We start from the raw sequence: 16980 nt of genomic DNA on the forward strand, positions 1-16980 counted from the left end.
AATCACGCAACCTGAAGAGTCTGTAACCCGAGGTATGACTATAAAATCACACATTCCACTCATGTAAAAACACCAGGCAGGCCCCACAAATAACCCAGAGGTGCATTTTAAATAAAAGGACACATTCTACTCCTGTAAAAACACACTGATTCCTGGACCTTCTGCGGGCCGGATTTAGAAGGCGATTGGGCCCCCAGGCCTTAGTTTGCCTGCCCATGATTTCGGGAAATGCTTTGTGCATCTGCGTTTAATTTAGACCATTTCTAAGATTTATTTATTGGTGTGTGTTTTTCCTTTTTGTAAATCTTCCAAAGAATGGAGTTGGAGGTCGACTGTCCTGTGTCCTGTTAGGGTAATGGTGGTGGCACTTGCCCTTCTACTGTTAGGAAACGGGGTGTGACAAAAAGGGGGGGCATAGAAGGGTGGGACACGGGTGGCGCTGTGGTCTAAACCACTCTTGGGCTTGCCGATCAGAAGGTTGGCAGTTCGAATCCCCGCGATTGGGTGAGCTCCCATTACTCTGTCCCTGCTCCTGTCAACCTAGCAGTTCGAAAGCACACCAAAGTGCAAGTAGATAAATAGGTACTGCTCTGGCGGGAAGGTAAACGGCGTTTCCGTGCGCTGCTCTGGTTTCAGTGTTCCGTTGCGCCAGAAGCAGCTTAGTCCTGCTGGCCACATGACCCAGGAAAACTGTCTGCAGACAAACGTTGGCTCCCTTGGCCTGAAAGCGAGACGGGCGCCGCAACCCCAGAGTCGTTCATGACTGGACTTAACTGTCAGGGGTCCTTTACCTTTTTTTTTTTTTAAGGGTCAGTTAGGGGGGTGAGTGAGAAATGCCCCCGTTTCCATCTGAGGGATGTTGGAGGGTATGAAATGTACAGCTAATGCGGAATGTGGCAGCTAGATTGGTGACTGGGAGCGACCGCCGAGACCATATAACACCAATCCTGAAAGTCCTTCATTGGCTCCCAATATGTTTCCGAGCACAATTCAAAGTGTTGGTGCTGACCTTTAAAGCCCTAAATGGCCTTGGCCCAGGATACCTGAAGGAGCATCCCCACCCCCATCATTCTGCCCAGACACTGAGGTCCTTCTGGCGGTTTCCTCCCTGCGAGAAGCAAAGTAACAGGGTATCAGGCAGAGGGCCTTCTCGGTGGTGGCGCCCGCCCTGTGGAATGCCCTCCCATCAGATGTCAAGGAAACACCCGACTTCTAGAAGACAGCTGAAGGGAGCCCCCTTTAGGGAAGTTTTTAATGTTTGATGTTTTGTCGTGTTTTTGGTGTTCTGTTGGGAGCCATCCAGAGTGGCTGGGGAGGCCCAGCCAGATGGGCAGGGTATAAATGATAGATTATTACGCTGCAGGTGTGTCCTCTGCCAGTCCAGGGGGGAAACTGGGCAGAGTCATGGGATGGGAGATGAGTCAGTCACAGCTCTGCAAGAAGAACGGGCTTAGTGAACTAACTCCCAGAAGCCATGGGGAGGGAAGAGAGACAGGTGTGGTGGTCGAGAAAGGCAAGACGGTGAGGTCACAAAGGGCCAGGGAGAAAGTTCTAGGAGGTCACTTGGAGGAAGTGGCTGGGGTCATTTAGGAGAAGCCAACAGGCCCAGCCTGTTGAGAGGGCAGAGGGAAAGGGCAAAGCACCTGGTCAGACCTACCTCTCACCTCTGCCGCGACGCTTCAGTCTCATGGAAACGCAGGTCAACATCTTGAGGAAACGGCTCCTCTTCTAGAGACTCGCAAAGCTCCCCTTCAAGCCAGCCCCAGTCGCGTTGACCTTCGTGGTAGGATTCAGCACAGCCCCAAGATCTCTGAAAGCACCACCAGCTATGCGACTTCTCTTTCCGCCACCTTCCCGCGTGGTTGCCATGTTCCTGGTCCTCCAAGTTCAAGCGGGGAGAGCCTTCATCCGCGCCATCCACAGCCACGACTCCCCCAGCCTCGATTTCAGGGCCCTGCCGGCTCTCTTTGGGCCCCTGCTCCCCACGGAAGGGCTCACGGGGTCCCTGGTCGAAGCGAGCCCCGCAAACGCCTGCCTCCCCATCGAAGGTCCGCCCAACACCTCCTCAGCCTTCATAGTGCTCATCCGCCGGTACAACTGTTCCTTTACCACCAAGGTCCTCCACGCCCAGCAAGCTGGCTTCCACGCTGCCATCATCTACAACGTTGACTCCCAGACGCTCGTGAGCATGGTGAGAGAGCCAGACACCGTGCATCACATCCGTATCCCTGCTGTGTTCACGACAGATGTGGCCTCCAGGATCCTGAAACGGCTTCATGGGGCCGGCAAGCTGAACTCAGTGGTCCTGATGCCCGAATACTTCCACTTCACCTGGAAGGTGGCTTCTGGGACCACCCGAATTTCTTCCTCGCACCCCTGCAGGTGTCACATCCAGCTGCCCGGGCCCTGCTCTCAGCTTTCACTTCTCCACACTTTCTGGTTCTTCTGCATCCCGGTGTCCGCCTTGATAGCTGCATTGCTCATTGAGAAATACCTCTTGAGGTGCCACAGGTGGAAGGCAGGGAGAAGCTTCCACCTCCAGGGAAACAGGGGAGAGCTGCTCACCTTCTCCTTCCCCAGCTCCAGGTACCAGGAATGCGCCATCTGCTTGGAGAAGTACGTTGAGAGGGACAGCCTGAAGGTCCTCTCCTGCTCACATGCATTTCACAGCAAGTGCATCGACCTCTGGCACATCACCCAAGCCAGGAGCAAGACCTGCCCTCTCTGCATGCAGAGGGTCATGGTGGTCACCCGCTTGCAAGCGGTGAGGCTGTGGAAAGAGGGGGCCGCTAGGGACAGCCGCCGGACCCCGTGGCCCAGCAAAGCCAGAACCGCCGTGGACCAACCAGCCTGCCTCTTGCTCCCCCAGCAACTCCCTTCCCGGTTCTGAAAAATATAATAAAACCAAGAATGAGGAAGGGGTGGTCCCGCTTGTTGCAATGACCAAGGAAGGGGCAATAATCAGCCATGGAGGGCTGGAGGAGGATGTGGAATATGTGGAGGAGGATGTGGAATATGTGGAGGAGGATGTGGAATATGGGGAGGGGAGGGAGAGAGAATGAACGGTTTCTCTGCTACAGTGATAAACCCCAAAAGTTTGGCCGAAATGGGAGTTCTGCTCAGAGCTTCTTGGCAACCAGAAAGGAAGGCAAACAATTGACCCATGGGGCAGTGGGGGTGGGAGAGAGAATGGATAGGAAAGAATGACAGTGCAGGAGATTGCCGCAATTTATTCTGCTCCGCAATGTTAGTGGCAAAAGGGGGGGGGGGCTTTCTGATGAGGATCAGAAAATACAGAGTGTTTACTTCACACCTGGCCAAAGCACGGCAGCTGGAAGGTGGTTATTTTATTTATTTGGTTGGTTGGTTGGTTTTTCAAATTAAAATTTTACAGAGATATATCCAACATAAATCATAAAAACAAGATTCCAAGGAATCTCCTGAACTTACATCCTCCCCTTTGTGGGTCCTATTATTAATCAATTCCTCCCGCATCTTTAATGATAATCCAAACCCTTTACCCTCTTCCATTAATGTCCAGAATTCAACCTTAAACGACAAGTGCTATTCCAATCCTACTAACGATTTTAACTGTTTACAACAGTCTTTAAGGTAAGTTATAAATTTTCCCAATTCTTCGTTAACATTTTGGTCCTCCTGATTTCTGAAACTTCTGGTCATTTTAGCCATTTCAGCATAGTCCATCAACTTCATCTGCCATTCTTCTCTGGTAGCGACTTTATCTCCTTTCCATCTCTGGGCCAATAACATCCGCACAGCCGTGGTCGCATACATAAATAGTCTTTTCTGCTCCCTTGGGATTTTGGCACCTAAAATTCCTAAAAGGAAAGCTTCAGGCATTTTAACAAAGGTTGTTTTAGACATTTTTTTTCAACTCATTATATATCATTTCCCAAAATCCTTTTACTGCCTTACAATTCCACCACATATGGTCAAAAGTGCCTTCTTTTTCCTTACAATTCCAGCGTACATTTGAGCATGTTTTATACAGTACATTTTTCCTAATTTAAGGTAAAGGTAAAGGTAAAGGGACTCCTGACCATTAGGTCCAGTCATGACCGACCCTGGGGTTGCAGCACTCATCTCGCTTTATTGGCCGAGGGAGCCAGCGTACAGCTTCCAGGTCATGCGGCCAGCATGACTAAGCCGCTTCTGGCGAACCAGAGCAGCGCACGGAAACGCCGTTTACCTTCCCGCCGGAGCGGTACCTATTTATCTACTTGCACTTTGGTGTGCTTTCGAACTGCTAGGTTGGCAGGAGCAGGGACCGAGCAACAGGAGCTCACCCCGTTGCGGGGATTCGAACCGCCGACCTTCTGATCGGCAAGTCCTAGGCTCTGTGTTTAACCCACAGCGCCACCCGTGTCCCTTTAATTGAATATTTAGAAGTGCATTAAGTTATTTCTAATAAGATTTGGTTTGAATTATTATTAGTGAATAGGGACGCGGGTGGCGCTGTGGGTAAAACCTCAGTGCCTAGGACTTGCCGATCGAAAGGTCGGCGGTTCGAATCCCCGCGGCGGGGTGCGCTCCCGTTGTTCGGTCCCAGCGCCTGCCAACCTAGCAGTTCGAAAGCACTCCCGGGTGCAAGTAGATAAATAGGGACCGCTTACTGGCGGGAAGGTAAACGGCGTTTCCGTGTGCGGCTCTGGCTCGCCAGATGCAGCTTTGTCACGCTGGCCACGTGACCTGGAAGTGTCTCCGGACAGCGCTGGCCCCCGGCCTCTTAAGTGAGATGGGCGCACAACCCTAGAGTCTGTCAAGACTGGCCTGTACGGGCAGGGGTACCTTTACCTTTATTATTAGTGAATATCAATATACGTGTCAAGGCTTTGAGATTAGACTACTGAAGAAGCCCAGAAAAATACCTTGGGAGTGTGCTACCTGCAAGCCCCAGTAAAAGGGCCCCATCGGGGGCGAACAGTGGCCTCTTGATTACTTCGGCTGCCAGGGCGAAAAAGGTGCAAAATGCCGACACCCTGTCCACAACTTCATTAACATCCAACTACAGCTTCACTGGGGACGCGGGTGGCGCTGTGGGTAAAAGCCTCAGCGCCTAGGGCTTGCCAATCGAAAGGTCGGCGGTTCGAATCCCCGCGGTGGGGTGCGCTCCCGTTGCTCGGTCCCAGCGCCTGCCAACCTAGCAGTTCGAAAGCACCCCCGGGTGCAAGTAGATAAATAGGGACCGCTTACTAGCGGGAAGGTAAACGGCGTTTCCGTGTGCGGCTCTGGCTCGCCAGAGCAGTGATGTCACGCTGGCCACGTGACCCGGAAGTGTCTCTGTACAGCGCTGGCCCCCAGCCTCTTGAGTGAGATGGGCGCACAACCCCAAAGTCTGTCAAGACTGGCCCGTACGGGCAGGGGTACCTTTACAGCTTCACTAGCATCTCTTGGTATTGTGAACAACACTGAACTTACCGTATTTTTTGCTCTATAAGACTCACTTTTTCCCTCCTAAAAAGTAAGGGGAAATGTGTGTGCGTCTTATGGAGCGAATGCAGGCTGCGCAGCTATCCCAGAAGCCAGAACAGCAAGAGGGATTGCTGCTTTCACTGCACAGCGAACGCTCTTGCTGTTCTGGCTTCTGAGATTCAGAATATTTTTTTTCTTGTTTTCCTCCTCCAAAAACTACGTGCGTCTTGTGGTCTGGTGCGTCTTATAGAGCGAAAAATACGGTACCTTTTGTTGGTATCTTCATGAACTCATTTACAAAGGTTAGCAGTTGACCAACTTGATGAAGGCAGAAGCCAGGGGTACTACGCTTTCCAGACTGACTTCGTGATCAGCCCACTTGAAGCTAGATTATAATTCTTCATCGAGGGCCTCTCAGAATACAAGACAGATCCCTCTTCAGCCTCTCCCAGGAAAGGGCCGTCCAATCAGCTTCCCCCATCCTTTCCTACTTAGCTATCAGATGTACTGCAAATTTCTTGGAATGACTTTTAAGAAGGAGAAGGAGATGCACAAAAGCAGACCTTAATTAGCTGGCAGCTTTGACTTGCGAGGAGTCAAAGGAGGAGATGGAAGTAGGAAAGAGAAAGGAATATTAATGCAGTCTCCCACATCAGTTACGGAAGCCAGAGGAAAGGGAAGAGGGAGCAAGACTCAGATCAGCTTCACTTGCAAATGATGCTGCCAAAAGAATCCACTTGGAATCACCTCTCTTCCTGAAATTTGACAGGCTTCGTCCCATCAGGAAGGGGAGACCATGAGAGCAACTGGCAACCGATTCTAGCAGAAAATGTAAAAGGTTTGACTCTTTTTTAAAGCAGGGGTGGCAATCTTTTTTCTTTTATTTGCCCCAATGGGCCAGAGACCCCTCACTGTTTATCAGCTCCACCTGGTACACAGGATGAGACCCTACCTGTCTCGCCAGAGTGGCGCATGCTCTAGTTATCTCTCGCTTGGACTACTACAATGTGCTGTACGTGGGGCTACCTTTGAAGGTGACCCGGAAACTACAACTAATCCAGAATGCGGCAGCTATACTGGGGACTGGGAGCGGCTGCCAAGACCACATAACACTGGTCTTGAAAGACCTACACTGGCTCCCAGTACATTTCCAAGCACAATTCAAAGTGTTGGTGCTGACCTTTAAGGCCCTAAATGGCCTCGGTCCAGTATACCTGAAGGAGCGTCTCCACCCCATTGTTCACCCGGACACTGAGGTCCAGCTCCAAGGGCCTTCTGGCGGTTCCCTCACTGCGAGAAGTGAGGCTACAGGGAACCAGGCAGAGGGCCTTCTCGGTGGTGGCACCCGCCCTGTGGAACGCCCTCCCACCAGATGTCAAAGAGAAAAACAACTACCAGACTTTTAGAAGACATCTGAAGGCAGCCCTGTTTAGGGAAGCTTTTAATGTTTAATAGGTTATTGTATTTTAACATTCTGTTGGAAGCCACCCAGAATGGCTGGGGAAACCCAGCCAGATGGGCAGGGTATAAATAATAATAAATTGTTGTTGTTATCTTCTAAGATCTGAAGGGCTCTTTCATGGAGAAAGCTGGTTTCTCCCCCACTGCTCCAGAGGCAAGGACCCAAACCTATGGATTCAAGTTGCAAGAAAGGCGATTCCAACAAAACATCAGCAAGTATTTGGCAGTGGAAAGGACTCCTTGGAAGGTGGCGAACTCTCCTTCCTTGGAGGTTTTTAAACAGAGGTTTGCGGGGCCAGTTGTCAGGGATTTTGCAGCTGCGGTTCCTGTTTTGCAGGGGGGGTGGACCCCCCTCTTCCAACTCAATGACTCTCTGTTATTCAATTTCCCACAATTCTGCACCTTTCCTTTTAAACACAAATCCTCATGATAGTTCATCACCATATCTGTGCAAAGATACATTTTGCATGCCTTTGTCTAAGTGATGGACATGAGGCAGGATAAAGCAGGTGAGCTGTGCACAGGTGAGCTGCATGCAAGCTGCCGGCCAGCCCTGTGGAGGCTCCTTTTATTGACACAGATATGCAAACCCAGGCAGATACATTTTGGGCTGTGACCTTTACACATCTTCCAGTCCTGGGATCGTGGGGTGGCACAAAGTTATTTTGGCACCTGTTTCCACCGCATCATTTTCCCCTTGCACAGTGTGTGACGAAGGAGACAAGGGTCTCAGAGACAAAGGTTACAGACAGGACACCGCAGACTACTGAGACCGCAAAAGGTTAGAAAGAGGGAACGATGTTCAGACGGTGTGTGTGTGCTCCACACCCCAAGGTCACGCGTGCAGGCAGGCTGAGGCTGCCTGCGGGTGGGGAGTGTGCTCCCTCCGGACCCCGCTCCCCACTCCGTGATCATCCCTACACCAAAGGATAGCATGCATATTTGGTGCAAGTTAGGCGGTCTCTTGTTAGAATGGAAACAAACTAAAATCCATCGCTAGCAAACAACCACAACAGCCCGATAGATTGTTTCCTCGTTCCGAAGGCCTCCCTGGATGAAAGCGGCTGCTGTTTCTCTTGGGTGTCTTTGGCAACGCGCACCTGCTCTAATTAAAAGCAGTTTGTTTCGTGGCGTCCCTAGTTATCTCAGCGGTGGGGACAGTGGCTGGAGTTGATATTCTCTCCCCTCCCCATATCCACAAACACACATAATGCAAAGCTCTGTCTTCCAGCATTTCTAGAGCTCCATCCACGACTGGGTTTTCGCTAGGAAGCCGAAGCACTAAATCCACATTTGTGGAGGGAGTTGGGGGGGTGTTTTCCTTTCCTATTAATGGGAGGGATAGAAAAGGGGTCCTTCCTCAGAGCGGGGCGTACTTGGAGAGATGGCTGGGAGAGTCCTTGCACCACAGCCACGTTCCTGGGGTAGCTACACAGTCCCTTTGAAATTAGCAGAAAAGCTTGAAGTACCGTATTTTTCGCTCCATAGGTCACACTGGACCATAGGGCGCACCTAGTTTTTAGGGGGGGAAATAAAGGGGGGAATTATTTTTTCCCCAGCCCCAAAGAGCAAAGAAACCAAGACAGCGAGCGGGATCCATCCCACTGGCTGTCTTGGCTTCCTCTTTAGCCACGCGCAACCTCTCCAGCCGGAAGAAGCCAGGATGGATCCTGCTCGCTCTCTTGGCTTCGTTTTTAGCCGCAGGGCTGGGGCGGGGGAAGCCCCTGACCCCAGCCCCCAGAACAGGCTGCTATCCGCAAGCCTTCGAAGCATGGGGAGAACTCTCACTGCACTCTGAAGGCTTGCGGATAGCTGCCTGAAGCCTGGAGAGCGAGAGGAGTCGGTGCGCACTGACCCCTCTCGCTCTTCAGGCTTCAGCGAAAGCCTGCATTCGCTCCCTAGGATGCGCACACATTTCCCCTTCATTTTTGGAGGGGAAAAGGTGCGTCCTATAGAGCGAAAAATACGGTACTTTAAAGCTCAATTTCAGTAAAAAACCAGAGGCCTTTCTGTTGGGGCTAATTGATGAGGAGGGACGTGGGTGGCGCTGTGGGTAAAAGCCTCAGCGCCTAGGGCTTGCCGATCGAAAGGTCGGCAGTTCGAATCCCCACAGCGGGGTGCACTCCCGTTGCTCGGTCCCAGCGCCTGCCAACCTAGCAGTTGGAAAGCACCCCCGGGTGCAAGTAGATAAATAGGGACCGCTTACTGGCGGGAAGGTAAACGGTGTTTCCGTGTGCTGCGCTGGCTCACCAGATGCAGCTTTGTCATGCTGGCCACGTGACCCGGAAGTGTCTGCGGACAGCGCTGGCCCCCGGCCTCTTGAGTGAGATGAGCACACAACCCTAGAGTCTGTCAAGACTGGCCCGTACGGGCAGGGGTACCTTTACGTTTAATTGATGAGGAAATTCAAAAGAAAGATGTACATTTGTTTGTGTACTCCACAACAGCTGCAAGAATACTCCTGGCCCAGAAATGGAATCAGCAGGAACTTCCTACATTGGAAGACTGGCAGATAAAGATGGTCGAATACATGGAGTTTGCAAAGTTGACAGGGAAGATCCGGAATCGGTGTGATGAACTGTTTCAAAAGGACTGGAGCAAATTTATACCCCATATGAAAGAAAATTGCAAACAGTTGAAAACGTTTGTAGGTTTGAGTTGAAATGTTTGGTAATGGGAAAATAAGGAGCCGGTTTACATATAAGAAGGTGAATGCTAAAAGATTGACATAAGGTAAAAAAGTGGATATAGAAATGTGAAGAAATTGGTAAAGTTGTGTGGAAGTCAGTTAGAGGGGGGGAAGGAGGTTGGTGCTTTATTTAAGCAAAGTCTTAAGTTGTGGATTTTTTATTTTTGATATGGAAATGTAATGAAACATCGAAAACTTAATAAAAATCATGTTTTAAAAAATGAAGTCCTTTAAAGCTTAGAGAAATGGTTCCCAAACTTTTCTGGGCCACTGCCCCCTTGGTTCCATAACCTCACACCCAGTGTCCCCTACCCTATAAAAAGCATTATTCAGAATAGTGCTTCGCGCAACCATCTAGTAACTACCAACCTTACTGTATGCCTGTGAAACATGGACCACTTATAAACGCCATCTCCAACTCCTTGAAAGATTCCATCAATGGCGTCTCCAAAAAGTTTTATACATCACTTTGGTAGACAGGCAAACTAATGCCAGTGTCCTGGAAGAAGCAAAGATCATTAGTGTTGAAGCAAAGATTCTTCAACATCAACTTCGTTGGACTGGTCATGTTGTTCGGATGCCTGATGATCATCTTCCAAAGCAACTATTCTATTCCGAACTTAAAAATGGAAAGCGTAATGCTGGTGGTCAACAAAAGAGGTTTAAAGACTCTCTCAAGGCAAATGTAAAAATGTAGTCTAAACACCGACAACTGGGAAACACTGGTCTGTGAGTGCTCCAAATGCAGAACAGCCTTTACCAATGGCGTCATGGACTTTGAAGACACTTGAACTCAGGACGCAAGGGAGAAATGTGCTAAGAGGAAGGCATGCTTGGCAAATCCACACCGTGATCAACTCCCGCCCGGAAACCAATGTCCCCACTGTGGAAGGATGTGTGGATCCAGAATTGGCCTCCACAGTCCCTTACGGACTCACTGTTAAAACCGTGCTCATAAAAGACAATCTTACTTGGCTACAAGGGATCACCAAAGAAGAAGAAGAAGAAGAAGAACCCAATAAAATTCAAAACAGTGGCAATTAATTGTGCATTTATTCAAAACTCAATTAAAAATATTTAGAATGGGTAGAATCAGTGCTTTTTTCTATTAAAAAAAAGTTTGGGGTACTCTCATTTTCCTACTCATATTGAAATTGTTGTTGTTTAGTCGTTTAGTCGTGTCCGACTCTTCGTGCCCCCATGGACCAGAGCACGCCAGGCACTCCTGTCTTCCACTGCCTCCCGCAGTTTGGTCAGACTCATGTTTGTAGTTTCTACCCCTCAATGAGGCCAAACTTAGATTCACAAAATATTTAGGGGTATGCGTACCCCTGCGTCCCCCCAGAAGAAAAAGCACTGGGTAGAATAGTAGAGCTGGAAGGCATCTCAACTAAGGACTCAATGACAGGCGGCCATCCAACCTCCGCTTAAAAGCTTCCAAGGAGGGAGAGTCCACCACCTCCTAAGGGAGACTGCCCCACTGTCACACAGCTCTTACTGTCAGAAAGTTCTTCCTGATGTTAAGCCGGAATCTCCTTTCTTGTATCTTGAATCCATTGGTTCAAGTCTTACCCTCCAGAGCAGGAGAAAACAAGCTTGCTCCTGTTTAACTAATTCAACACCATCTTGATGAACTCAATACCTGGGAGCCAGCGTGGTGTAGTGGTTAAGAGCGATGGACTCGTAATCTGGTGAACTGGGTTCGATTCCCCACTCCTCCACCTGCAGCTGCTGGGTGACCTTGGGCTGGTCACACTTCTCTGAAGTCTCTCAGCCACACTCTGTGAGGTTTGTGGGGGAGGAAGGGAAAGGAGATTACTATCCGCCTTGAGACTTGAAATATACTCGGAGTCAAGTGTGAATTTCATGCTCTTTATTCAGCTCATAGTAGTAATAAATGAAACTTTCCCCAAAATATCTAGCTATAAATACATTATTTACACAACGGGCCCCGTGTGATTGGCTAATTCCGGGCTGCTCCTGTAGGCCAATCAGGTTGCGGATTCACTTCATCCAGGAGCCTGATTGGCTGCTCCTGCAGGCCAATCAGGTCGCTGATTCTCTTCCACCTGGAGCTGGATTGGGTGGCTCCTGCGGACCAATCAGACTGCTGCATTCTGGATCCTATTGTTCTAGGGATAGAGCACTGTTAAAGAGAAACTATCTAGCCAATTAGGGAAAGCAGCTGAGTGCAACTTCACAACACTTTTGCCAGTATTTATTAATTCCGCACTCGCAAGGAGCCACGCCTTCACGTAGGCAGCACCTAGACTTTGGAACTCCCTGCCGATGGACATTCAGCAGGAGCCTTTGCGGCTTGCCCTGCGTTCAGCTGTCAGGCATCCACGTTTGGATCCGTGAGCGTTCTTCCCCCAAAGCACCGGGAACGAGTCCAGAAAGGGAGGCTGCAAAAACCAGTCCTCTCCTTGGAGCCTTTTCCTTCCATTCATTTTCTCCATTGGAGTTGAGCGCTCGCAAAAGCGTTGGGCAGTTGGGTCGCCTCCTCTGTTCAGTGAGATGCTTGCAAAGGGAGGTTGGCGCTGGCTCCTTCTCTGTAAAGATGATGCCCAGAGACGTCCTCAAGGAGTGGGCAGGCATGGTTGTTGGGGGGAAGAGAGGGATGCGGCTGAGTCATTACAAATAAATGATGACTCAGAGCAGAACTGGGTCATATGGAAGAGGAGGACAACTTGCAGGGGGGTGTAATGATCTGTCCATTTCTCTGTTTCTCTCTTCTTCTTTTTACCAACCTTTGAAAATTTGAAGAAGAGAAACAATTGCCAAGCATCAAGAGTTTTCTTCCGAGACAAATACTATGTGCAGATGTTGAGTCTTCCACATGACATCAAAACAAACTTGGAAAACTTTTTACATTGCAGATTAAGATCAGATCCACAGGGTATGCACTTCAGTCTAAAGTTTTGATTTAATTTCTCCGTAGTGGATGCTGTGACACTAGCCTGACTCATCTCTGCTTCTTGGTCACCTTCCTCTCCTGCCTCTGCCTCTGATTCTGGACTGCTCTCTGCCACAGACTCCTCCTGCTCATTAAGCCATAGCTGTCAACTTACAGATTTGAAAATAAGGGACCAGCAGCCTTGAAAATAAGGGATCAGCAGCCAAAATAAGGGATTTTCCAGACACAGGTATGTTCAGCTTCTGAGCCCCTCCGAGCCAAAGGCAGAAAGCCCAGCCAGGAGCCAAACGAAGCCTCAAGCGCTGGTTCCCACAGCGCAGCAACCCGGCAAAGGGGATGCAGCAAGGAAAACCACCGTCACCTCTCCACTGGGAAGCGCTGAGCAAAGGCGAGTCCCCAGGCAACGCGGCCAATTTGATCGGCACAAGGCATGCAAGCTCCACCCCCAGTCATTCTTAGACTCCTTATTGGGTGGGCAACGCAGCCAAGCAACCCAGTTGGAGCCTCCCTCCTCCCTGGCCGGCAGGGAGGGAGGGAGAGGAGCTGCTTCCTTTGAAACCCGGGAAATTTAAGGGACGTCATCAATAAGGGACAGCAGCGGGACACGGCGCTGGGATAAGGGAGTTTCCCGCCAAATAAGGGACGGTTGACAGCTATGTCACTAAGCCCTCTTCAGCTTCTGCCACCCCAGTCTTCTCCCTCTGACCACTCATTGTCATCCCACCATCCCTCCCTGGGCTCTGAGCCTTCTTCCCCTGGCGGTTCCCCAACTGGATCCTCCCACCTCTTCTCTGCGTCCAGCCAGGTCAAGACACAGGGGGCAGCTTCCTGTTAAGATCAACCTTTTGCTTGGAACAATAAGGACTGGAATCTTACTTGATCATTAGGGGAAGGGTCACCTGCTTCTCATGCAGAATTTCCTAGGCTTCTCTCCAACTACATTCTACTTACAAGAGACCCGCCGAGATCAATGGCCCTAGTCACGCCCATTAATTCCAATGGGTCTACTCTGAGTAGGACTTTGTTGGGCAAAACCCTATGACTGACCTGGGTCCATTAGTTTCGATGGGTGGTGTCCAATCCAGTACTGCTCAGAGCAGGACCCATTGAATTTAATGGACTGCCTTTACTTTGGCCCGTTCATTCCACTGGGTCTACCTGTGAGTAGAACCGGCCTTGATGCAACCTAGTGGGTCTACTTGGGATAGTTGGACCCAATCCATAGACTCCTTTGTACGATGCACAAGAAGGTGGTTCCTATGTGAGTTGCCAGCTCTCCTTGTCTTCCATGATGAATGGATCCCTCCTGCAGTGACTTCATTGCACGTTGCCTCCGATGTAAGAACCTCCACAGCGATGACATTATTAAGGCTGAAATCCGGGGTGTGGGGGGAGGCGGAGACTGGAGAGAGTGACAATTTCTCTGGGAACAGATGGCCTTCCTTTTAGTACTGCAACACACTGCCAGTTAATTAATGCTCACTGTAATTAAACTTTACACAAATTAGCTGTCGGCTATGCTAAAGGGAACCATTCCTCTCAAATGCCACCTTGAATCACCGAGCTGCGGGAGGGGTGGGGTGGGGGAGGAGGTATCCCCACTCCCCCCCCCCCCAAAATGCAATTAGGCGAAAGGGTTTGCATAGGACGAATGGGGACCCAGAGCCACCAGGGTGAGACTCTTAGAATGATGCATCCCTGGGTGTCATGCGCTCAGAGATGGGAGCATGTATAATTCTGGTTTCCACATATCTGCACTGGGATGTCTATTTGTTTGTGGGTTTAATTTAAAAGTCCTGCTCCTGGCCTTTCAAGCCCTAAATGCCTTGAGGCCAAGGGACCATCTGCTCCCATTATGCAGCTGTCTGCCAGTTCATTTGTTACTTATTTAAAGCGTTTTATTTATTTATTCCCCGCCCCACACTCACCAGCTTAGGAAAATTAAAGAGAGAGGTTGCCGGAATGGTGCAGAGATCAATTACAAAACAACAACAACAACAACAACAATGAACACCTAAACCCTGCCCTCAGGCTGAACCATGTAAAAGGCACGACACACAAGGAAAAGGGGAGGAGGAGGGGAAAGGAAAGAAAGCGAACACAGGCACCAATTCTTAAAATTGTCATAAGGGTCAGCTTCTGCCCTTCTTTGAATGCTGTGGTTCTCAACTAAAAATAATGTATCAAATGCATTTTCTAATTTTTTTTCTAATAAAATGCATTGAATGTGCATTTTGTGCTAATAAGAATAATAATAATAATAACAGATTATAATGTAAATGGGATGGAGAAGATTTATGAGTGTAAGCCAAAGCAGCATGGGCTAGATATAGAGTGATTTCTCCATCCTGAGTTGTGGTGTGGTGTGATATAAATGCGTAATAATCACTAGGGGCTGCTGCCCCCACTCATTTCACTCACCAACCCTCCCTCCCCCCGCCAGCCAACCTGTGCTGGTCCCGGGGGGAAGGTTACCGTTGACGTAGTCAAAGTCCGGTCCTGGGTCAATAGCCTGGAAACAGTTCGCAAGGAGCGGGGCGAGGTCCGAAACAGGAAGCCGAGCGGGGACAGGAACACTGGAGGGTCAGGTCTGGGTCCGGACAGGAGCAGGTACTCAGCGACGACGTTGCTCCCGCAACCTGGGACCGGGCTGACTGGCCTTTATCTTCTCTGAGGCCAGGGGCGGTCCCGGCCCCCAGGAGCCCCGCCTCTCCTGGCCTTAAGGCGAGCACTCCTCCTGGGAGAAACCAGTTCCCTTTGCCTCTCTGCCCTGAGCCTCTGCAGTTCAGGAGAGGCCGAAGGGTTACTGGGTCCCGGGGGAGGCTCACCTGTAGACACTGAGTCCTCACCACCTCTGGGGCCAGAATGGATTCACCTGGTGCCTGCTCCTGAGGATCCGGCACAGGTGCAGGCGCCTCAGAATCAAGGCCCTGCCCCAGTTCAGCTGGCCCTGGAGGCAGGGATTCCTGTGCAGGCTGGGATTCCTCCGGTTCAGCCTCTGAATCGGATTCCCAGGCCATCACACAACAATTTAAACCTGACCAACCCCCCCCCATTACATCTCACTCGTCCCCTTCCCTACCCCCTCATCAAGTCAAGTGCTTTTAAAGGAGGGGGAAGGTGCTTCAGACAACAGCCAAGCGAACTACAGCGTGACGACAGCCTTACATTTATATATATATGGGAAGATAGCAGCAATGATGATAATGAGGATGATAATAACATCATCTGCACAGCTGGGGAGGAGAAGATAACTGTATCCAAACCAAGCTTAGCTGCCTGGCAAGACAGAAGCTTCCCCCTCCTGTTTCCCTCCCCCTCCCCCCTCCCTCCCTCCCTCCCTCCCTCCGCCACCTTCAATCCCGAACACGCTGCCAATTCTCAACTCTCAAAAGTCATTCCAGTGACTAAAGCCAGTGGATTACTCTCTGTGAAACGCCTCCACCACTCTCCATCTCTCTGGTCCGCTGCCGATTGCCGAAATGATGCTGAGAGACTCTAGACCAGATGACACCACTCAGTGCAATTAAAAAATAATAATAATAAAATAAATATCTTTTTAAAGCACAGACACTGGTGGGATTTGCAAGCAAATACTGCAGTGCATTTTACCTCCTTCCAACCGGAGTCTTCCTGCTCAGTGTCCTGGCCATCCATTCCCTCCAACCAGGACATTCTGCTCTTTGCCAGGTTTTCCATTTCTCTTTCAACTGACCCTCAGCATTCTGTGGCTATTGAGCATGCTCAGTCCTCCTTCGGCTATATCGCCCACTTTTGCTCAGGTCTTATCTGCACTATAGGAGACTCCTGCTCGTCTCCCAGAACTACACATTCCTGAGTGCTTTTGTCCCTAACAGATTGAGGTTGAATCCTGACAAGACAGAAGTACTGTTTTGGGGAGACAGGGGGCAGACAGGTGTGGAGGATTCCCTGATCCTGAATGGGGCACCTGTGCCCCTGAAGGACCAGGTGCGCAGCCTGGGAGTCATTTTGGACTCACAACTGCCCATGGAGGCGCAGATCAATTCTGTGTCCAGGGCAGCTGTCTACCACCTTTATCGGGTACACAGGCTGAGACCTTATCTGCCCACAGACTGTCTCTCCAGAGTGGTGCATGCTCTGGTTATCTCCCGCTTGGACTACTGCAATACGCTCTATGTGGGGCTACCTTTGAATTAACTACAGTCATAAAGATAAAGGTAAAGGTACCCCTGCCCATACGGGCCAGTCTTGACAGACTCTAGGGTTGTGCGCCCATCTCACTCAAGAGGATGGGGGCCAGTGCTGTCCGGAGACACTTCCGGGTCACGTGGCCAGCGTGACAAAGCTGCTCTGGCGAGCCAGAGCCGCACATGGAAACACCGTTTACCTTCCCGCTAGTAAGCGGTACCTATTTATCTACTTGCACCCAGGAGTGCTTTCGAACTGCTAGGTTGGCAGGCGCTGGGACCGAACAACGGGAGCGCACCCCGCCGCGGGG

The 16980-nt window shown here is 50.3% G+C and overlaps 1 protein-coding gene across 1 annotated transcript; it reads left to right on the top strand.

The window, feature by feature from the left end:
• The first annotated feature begins 1601 nt into the window (after window positions 1–1601).
• On the top strand, window positions 1602–2890 carry LOC114588631 (E3 ubiquitin-protein ligase ZNRF4-like). The gene has a single exon (XM_028714040.2). It carries the CDS (start codon window positions 1829–1831, stop codon window positions 2888–2890), a length of 1062 nt encoding a protein of 353 aa, XP_028569873.2. The 5' UTR covers window positions 1602–1828.
• The last annotated feature ends 14090 nt before the right edge of the window (window positions 2891–16980 follow it).

This window comes from Podarcis muralis, chromosome 18 (assembly GCF_964188315.1).
Source record: "Podarcis muralis chromosome 18, rPodMur119.hap1.1, whole genome shotgun sequence".
Taxonomy (NCBI): Eukaryota; Metazoa; Chordata; class Lepidosauria; order Squamata; family Lacertidae; genus Podarcis; species Podarcis muralis.

Excerpts from the sequence above, each read along its gene's own strand:
- LOC114588631 (XM_028714040.2), top strand. The coding sequence starts at position 1,829 with ATGCGACTTCTCTTTCCGCCACCTTCCCGCGTGGTTGCCATGTTCCTG.